This window comes from Sinocyclocheilus rhinocerous, unplaced genomic scaffold (genome assembly GCF_001515625.1).
Source record: "Sinocyclocheilus rhinocerous isolate Xijiao unplaced genomic scaffold, SAMN03320098_v1.1 scaffold1795, whole genome shotgun sequence".
In the NCBI taxonomy this organism is placed as follows: domain Eukaryota; kingdom Metazoa; phylum Chordata; class Actinopteri; order Cypriniformes; family Cyprinidae; genus Sinocyclocheilus; species Sinocyclocheilus rhinocerous.
In genome coordinates, this window is record NW_015642828.1 from 57,247 (window position 1) to 65,115 (window position 7,869).

The following is a 7,869-nucleotide window of genomic DNA, read 5'->3' on the forward strand; positions in this document are numbered from 1 at the left end:
ACACACACACACACCTGTGTGAAGAGGGAATGTGAGGGAAACTCACGGTTTGCTCTTGGCTCTTATTCTCAGGGCGATTCTGCAGAACAACTGGAAGGAAGTCGTGGATCTCATCCTGAAACCTCGTCCTGGAGGTCAGATTCTCTCATTAACAACACAAATAAGTCAAGTTGATTTATGATGTGGCTATTACAGTACAGATCAGCTTTACAGCAGTAAACGGAATATAAGGTCAGTGCTGCATAACTGCAGTCAGGAATTTCAGCTATAAAGCAGCTCAGCAGACATTATTCAGTCTTTCAGTGACTTCACTGGATCATTGCAAGCACAGCTGAATAGATTCATTTTACTGAATAATAATTCTCTGTAAGCTCTCACTGATCGAGCCAAAGGTGACCGGAGTCAAACCTCCATCAGGTGACTTTTCTCTAACCATAGTGGAGAAGAAGAAAAAAAGATCATAACCAGACTATTAAATCATTGTGCTCCTACTGTTAAAATGACTTGGCAAATATCACTGGCTGTAATCTTAATATATCGACCCCCAAAATCTCCTGATTTTTTCTCTGATATAAGTGAATTACTTACTCTTGTCTGTGCTAATCATTCATCCGTTATTTTGCTTGGTGATTTTAATATACATGAAAACACTGTACAATGCGATGAATTGATGTCTGTGCTGGATTATTTCAATCTAACCCTGCATGTAACTTTCCCTACTCACTCAAGGGGTCATATACTGGATCTCATTTGTACGTTTGGCTTACTTAATGTTCTTGTTACTGGCTCTGATTTGCTTTCTCTGATCATAAGCTCATAAACTTCAGTTTTAGTTTTTCATTATTTAGATCACCTATGAAGAATATACTTACCTAGCTATTCACAAGCACAAGTTCTGCATTTGACACGGTTATCTTTCTGATATCGGTATCACTGATTCAGCTCTTTCCTGGCTCGTTTCTTATATCGGCACGGCAAGTTTATTTATATAGCACATTTCATACACAATGGTAATTCAAAGTGCTTTACATAAAAGAAAAGAAAATAATAATAAAAAAAATAATCACAACAATAAAACAAGGAATTTAAAAACTTTGAAAATGATTTAAAAATTGATTTAAGAGGTTTAATTGAATTTAAAACAGTTAAGAATAGAAAACGATTATACATAAAATATAGTGCAATCAGTTAGGACAATGCACAGTGTTCATTCAATAAATGTGCATCTAAACAGATGAGTTTTGAGTCTGCATTTAAATGGGGCTAATGTTTTAGCACATCTGATCTCTTCTGGAAGCTGGTTCCAGCTGCGGGCGGCATAATAAACGTCATCTGTACGGAACATCATTGTGTATGGAACATGGTTGGTCTACGTTACCCGAAAAATTCCCATACGACAGACAGAAAAGTTCCAGGGATTCATCTTCGGCCATCCTACACACAGGTGACTCCGCTCGCACCAACCGGAGGGGCTGAGGGGGAGGGGTCGTGTGGCTCGCTACGCTCTTCGCTGCACACAACTGAGGGAGTCCTGCACTTTCCGTCTTTGACGACACGTAAAAAAACTGCGCATACCGCAGGAACGGTATAACGGAAAATTTTTAGTGGTTTTGAAACCGTGACTTTTCCAAACCGCGGTATACCTTGAAACCGGTTATCGTCCCATGCCTACTCTGAACTGCTGTTGATTTTCTCCAAGCTGATTTCTGTCTGCCAGTCTTCTTGCTGACTTTCACAGAAAATATTTTGTCACTATACAAGGGTGTAGATCCACTACTGCTCCACTGACACAGGGTGTTCCTCAAGGTTCAGTTCTCGGCCCGCTACTGTTCATCATCTATATATATCCGCTTGGTAACATCATACGCATGCATGGATTTCTATTTTATTGCTATGCAGATGATATCCAAATTTACCTTACCACCAGCTCTGCTAGGCCATCCATACCTGACTCACTTACTGCATATATCAGGGATATCAAACACTGGATGTCCCTGAATTTCCTTAAACTAAATAATGACAAAACTGAAATATTGATGATTGGCTCTGCTACTTCAATAAAAATGATGGACCTGTCCTTTGATGTTGATGGGATTTGTTACAATTTGTGTTGGTGTTTTATTTTAATCAACTTTATCTTTTGACTCTCATATTTTCACTGTTGTTAAAAAATCCTTCCACCTCTGTAATATTGCACGTCTTCCATCTTCTCTTACTCTAGCTGATAGTGAAATTTTAATTCATGCATTAATCACATCATGTCTGGATTATTGCAATTCTTTATTTGGAGGCCTTCCCAAAAAATGTATTGCAAGATTACAGTATGTTCAAAATTCTGCAGCAAGGGTCCTCACCTCCACCAGACGTTCTGCTCGCATTACTCCTTTACTACATGATCTTCACTGGTCACCAGTATCATCACGTATTCACTTTAAGTTACTGCTTCTAACATTTAAGGCTCTAAATGGTCTTGCACCACCATATCTGGCTGATCTACTCCACCCATACTGCCCTGCCCGGTCTCTGAGATCTTCTGAACTTGGCCTTTTGTCCATCCCTCGTTTTCGGTTGTCTACTGTAGGTGGAAGGTCATTTAGTGTTAATGCCCCTAAATTATGGAACTCATTACCCCTTAATCTTTGTCTGCTTTCAAGAGTCAGTTAAAAACATATAGCCATTATCCAAAATGGTACATATTAAACAGATATGTTGTATATGTGTTTATATTGTGTTTGTGTCTATATTGCTTGTGTGGATGTTCAAAACTACTTGTTATATGTAAAGTGACCTTGAGCTATGGTAAGGCGCTATATAAATAAAACTACTTCTTCTGTCACCAACACTGATTACATGATGGTTAATGAGTTCACTGTGCAACAACACGGTGCTGTATACAGTGGGTACGGAAAGTATTCAGACCCCCTTAAATTTTTCACTCTTTGTTATATTGCAGCCATTTGCTAAAATCATTTAGGAAAGCCACAGCAAAGTCGGTCTGTTTCGAGAGAAACACCTTTACTAATGGCAGCGTAATAGTGCTAGAGAGAGTGAGTGTAACTGAGTGTCTGTGTGTCCAGCGGAGAAGGGCTATCTGGTGAAGTGCAGAGAGGAGTGGGCTCGCTCTCAGGACCCCGAGGCGGCGCTGAAGAAGCTGCCGGTCAAACGCTGCGTGGAGGGTCAGTTACTGAGAGGCCTGGCCAAGTACGGCAAAAACAACATCATCACAGCCTTCGGACTGGTGAGAGAAAACAATGTTAACACGTGCTCAAAACACACAGCACATGCAGTGATCTGACCATCTTTATCCTGCTTCAGATCCCTCGTAACAACAGGCTGATGTACATCCACAGCTATCAGAGCTACATCTGGAACTGTGTGAGTGAGTGAGTGAGTTTGAGTGTGTGTGTGTGAGTGAGTTTGAGTGTGTGTGAGTGAGTTTGAGTGTGAGTGAGTGAGTTTGTGTGTGAGTGAGTGAGTTTGAGTGTGTGTGAGTTTGAGTGTGTGTGTGTGAGTGAGTTTGAGTGTGAGTGAGTGAGTTTGTGTGTGAGTGAGTGAGTTTGAGTGTGTGTGAGTTTGAGTGTGTGTGTGTGAGTGAGTTTGAGTGTGAGTGAGTGAGTTTGTGTGTGAGTGAGTGAGTTTGAGTGTGTGTGAGTTTGAGTGTGTGTGTGTGAGTGAGTTTGAGTGTGAGTGAGTGAGTTTGTGTGTGAGTGAGTGAGTTTGAGTGTGTGTGAGTTTGAGTGTGTGTGTGTGAGTGAGTTTGAGTGTGAGTGAGTGAGTTTGTGTGTGAGTGAGTGAGTTTGAGTGTGTGTGAGTTTGAGTGTGTGTGTGTGAGTGAGTTTGAGTGTGAGTGAGTGAGTTTGTGTGTGAGTGAGTGAGTTTGAGTGTGTGTGAGTTTGAGTGTGTGTGTGTGAGTGAGTTTGAGTGTGAGTGAGTGAGTTTGTGTGTGAGTGAGTGAGTTTGAGTGTGTGTGAGTTTGAGTGTGTGTGTGTGAGTGAGTTTGAGTGTGAGTGAGTGAGTTTGTGTGTGAGTGAGTGAGTTTGAGTGTGTGTGAGTTTGAGTGTGTGTGTGTGAGTGAGTTTGAGTGTGAGTGAGTGAGTTTGTGTGTGAGTGAGTGAGTTTGAGTGTGTGTGAGTTTGAGTGTGTGTGTGTGAGTGAGTTTGAGTGTGAGTGAGTGAGTTTGTGTGTGAGTGAGTGAGTTTGAGTGTGTGTGAGTTTGAGTGTGTGTGTGTGAGTGAGTTTGAGTGTGAGTGAGTGAGTTTGTGTGTGAGTGAGTGAGTTTGAGTGTGTGTGAGTTTGAGTGTGTGTGTGTGAGTGAGTTTGAGTGTGAGTGAGTGAGTTTGTGTGTGAGTGAGTGAGTTTGAGTGTGTGTGAGTTTGAGTGTGTGTGTGTGAGTGAGTTTGAGTGTGAGTGAGTGAGTTTGTGTGTGAGTGAGTGAGTTTGAGTGTGTGTGAGTTTGAGTGTGTGTGTGTGTGTGAGTGAGTGAGTGAGTGAGTGATGATGATGATGCTGACAGAATCTCCGGTGTATTTCAGGCTCGGCTCATGTTCTGTCCGCTGATGAGGCAGAGAAACACTCTCTTCATGACGTGGTGATGCCGCTGCCGGGGTTCGACATCATTTATCCCACTCACAGCGGTGAGGCATTCTGGGAAAACCTGGATATATGAGGAAGCCTCATTTTAGAAGTGTTTTTTTAGACCTGGAAAAGTTAGAAAGTTCATAAAATGGTTAAATGCCTGTAATGAATGTAGATGCATGTAGCCCGGTCAATCTTTAAAATATTTTAGCGTGTAGATATTGCGAGTAATCGTGGTGGTGGGTGGGGGATATAGTTGTGGTTTATTTGGTGGCACAGAGGTTAAGAAACACGGAGAAGGTTTGAGGAAGCAGCTCTGCTCGTCTGATTGTTTCTCTCCAGATGCTCAGGTGTGTTTTCTCTCAGTGCTGTTTGATTCCTCACTGGTGTTCTGGTCGTTTGTGCGTCTCCTGCAGTGGGCGGAGGCTACAGAGACATGCTGAGCGCTGATGACCTGGACATCGAGAACATGAGGCACAAGGTTCGGGATTACTCTCTGGCCGGCGCTTACAGGAGGATCCTCATTCGGCCCAGAGACGTCAGCTGGTGAGTGAGCTCCAGTAACTCTGCTGCTGCGCTTTGAGCTGCAGCTTCAGTTCTGACCCATTCCTCTGATCTTTCTCCTCCAAAGGGAGCTGATCCAGTACGATGATCCACGAGTGCCTCTCGTTCACACAGATGTGGAGAAACTAGAAAACGCTCCGGCTCCGGTCTACCTCAAAGGTCCAAGACACACACATTTACTCGGCTCTCTAGATAGGGACGCTCTATAGACTTCTGTTGGTTTATGCACTGCCTGGCCCAAAAACATCAGTCTTTTCACTGGACCGCCTTGAGCTTTGATCACAGTGTGCATTGTTTCCAACATCACAACATTTATTTCCATCAAGGGTTGCGTTAATCTTTTAATATTGCCAATGGGAGAGTAAAGTCTATGTCACACCCTAAAGACTGTCAGTGGGGTTAAAGGTCATGACTCTGTGGTGAACTCCCTGAATTATTCTTGCACAGTTCACTATGTGTGTGTATTATATATATATATATATATATATGTATATGTGTGTGTAATATGCATGGTTGTGTGTGTGCAGAGGGGAAGTATGGGGCCCTGAAGATGGAGTTTTCTCTGCCGTCCTCCACCTACGCCACGATGGCGGTCAGAGAAGTGCTGAAGATGGACACCAGCATCAAGAACCAGACTCGGCTCAACAGCAGCTGGCTGAACTGACCGTCACAAACACACTCTGGATCTCCCTCCGGCTGTATTCTGCTCAGTACATCGCTGATCAAGACGTGACTGACGGATGTGTGTCGTTTCCACACCGTGAAGAAGCTACAGCTCAGTTTATTCAGTTTTAGTGTTGTTTTAAAGCTCTGCCAGAGTATAAAGACAGTTCTTAAACACATTTCCAGAGCTTTAGCATAAATGAACATATTCTGGTTCTTGTAAGGTTAATTTTGCTCTTTGATTTATTATTGTAATGTTTGATTCCTGCTGAATATTCAGTTTGTCAGTGTAAATAAAGAATCTGCCTGATGTCTGTGTTTGGGTGATTGATCTGTGGGTATGGATTCACACTCGTAAGGCCGTTCTCACGCAGAGCAATCGTTCACCACACCGCAGACCAGCTGAAACTGCGTTCCTGTGGACCGGTTCTTTTGCTTTGCTTTCTCATTCTGAGAGTAAATGGGCCTTTATGCATTCTTGCTCATAAAAGAGTCAAAGCATTTTCTCTGCACTAGACATCTATGAAAGGCACTAAAGATTGAACCTGAATCACATGAATTATTCTGATCAGATGAAGTGATGGATGTAAACCATGCTGTTTTCCTCCTAAAAGCAAACACATTGATCATGTTCTCGTGCGTGCAGGATCAGATTGTCGTGTTGAGACGTGTAATGTGTTCTGCTCCATGATAATGCTGCGGTGAATCTCTAACATCTGATATCTGTCCCATGAGCCTCCGTCTCACTAACCTGTCCAGCGCTGGCACATTCAGCTTTAAATCAGAGCAGACCCCTGTCCTGCAGGATAGAGGAAGAAGGAACAGAGAAACTGTTTAGAGCTGACAACGTAATCAGTAGAAGAAATATTGAGATCCCTTAGTAACTACTGATACCAGATTGGGGGAAAGCTACTAGTCATATTTATAACCTTAGCTAAAAGCATAGTTCACCCAAAATGACAATTCTGTAAGTAAAAGTACTATCTTGCATACTCTTAATATACTGTACTTAAGGTACCCAGAGTAAAAGTAAAGGTATGTACACATTGTAAATCGTTTCAAATAATTATGATTTAGTAACTAGTTCCACAGAAATGTTACGTTCTCTCAGTTTCTCTCCTCAAAGTGTTGCCTGAATTGTTAGCTTTTAGTGGATCAACCTTTACTGAACTAGTTTTATAGTCCATTCAACAAATGTTTTAATTAGTCAAACATTTAGAAAACTACAGCAAATTATGTCAATTAAAATGTAATCATTCACTCCATGTGTTTTATATGTTACCTCAACTAAGATTGATTATTTGGGCATCATAAGAAATTGCTGTGGAACTAGTTATTACATTTTATATATTTTTATAATTTAACAAAATGATTAACTGGTGTCTATCAATCACTAAACACACACATTATAGCCTTTATTTAATAACAATCTGCATTTATAGCATCACAGACTAAACATGAGTCTTGGATGGCCCGAGGGTCAGTAAACTAACAGCACCTTTTCATTTTTGGGTGAACTCCCTTTAAAGCTCCCACAAACACTGCATCTGTAACACAACTGCACAATTCAGTTTAAACTGTTTAATGAACTAAAAGAAGACTAAACAAGCTAAACAAAATGTTTGTGTAGCCCTGGGTATAATTAATCGATTAATACCCATAATACATTGGTGTGATTTAAAATAAAATGAACTAACGTTCTTATTTTTATTTAATTTACAATGTATATGGTTTTGTTTCTTGATATAGTTGTATGTAGCCTATGATGAGCTATATGTTAAATTGAGTGTTCACAGTGTAGAGAAATCATTGTTACAAAATCAACGTATGATTGTATTGTTGCTTTAATTTGCATCCCTGCTGTTGAAGGTCAGGATTGGTCGAACTGTCTGGGGGGCGGGGCGAAGGAGCGAGACGGAGAAACAGGAGAAGGGTTCCTGCAGAACTGGAGGCTCGCTGTTTTGTGACAGCGCCACCTACCGAGTTGGAGCACCAAAAACACCGATATAAAGATGGACAGCAATCAATGTGTGAGTACCGATTTTTAATTAAGTTTGATTTCATAAC

At 41.4% G+C, this 7,869-nt stretch overlaps 1 protein-coding gene across 1 annotated transcript in view; it reads left to right on the top strand.

Annotated features, from left to right (window-relative positions):
* pus7 (pseudouridine synthase 7) overlaps nucleotides 1–6,167 on the top strand; it is a 14,684-nt gene extending 8,517 nt beyond the window's left edge. The window contains 6 exon segments of the mRNA XM_016573931.1: nucleotides 3,078–3,238; nucleotides 3,316–3,399; nucleotides 4,514–4,634; nucleotides 4,992–5,121; nucleotides 5,207–5,298; nucleotides 5,667–6,167. Of these exon segments, the coding sequence (XP_016429417.1) occupies nucleotides 3,078–3,238; nucleotides 3,316–3,399; nucleotides 4,514–4,634; nucleotides 4,992–5,121; nucleotides 5,207–5,298; nucleotides 5,667–5,803 (725 nt within the window). The 3' untranslated portion in view covers nucleotides 5,804–6,167.
* Nucleotides 6,168–7,869: the final 1,702 nt, after the last annotated feature.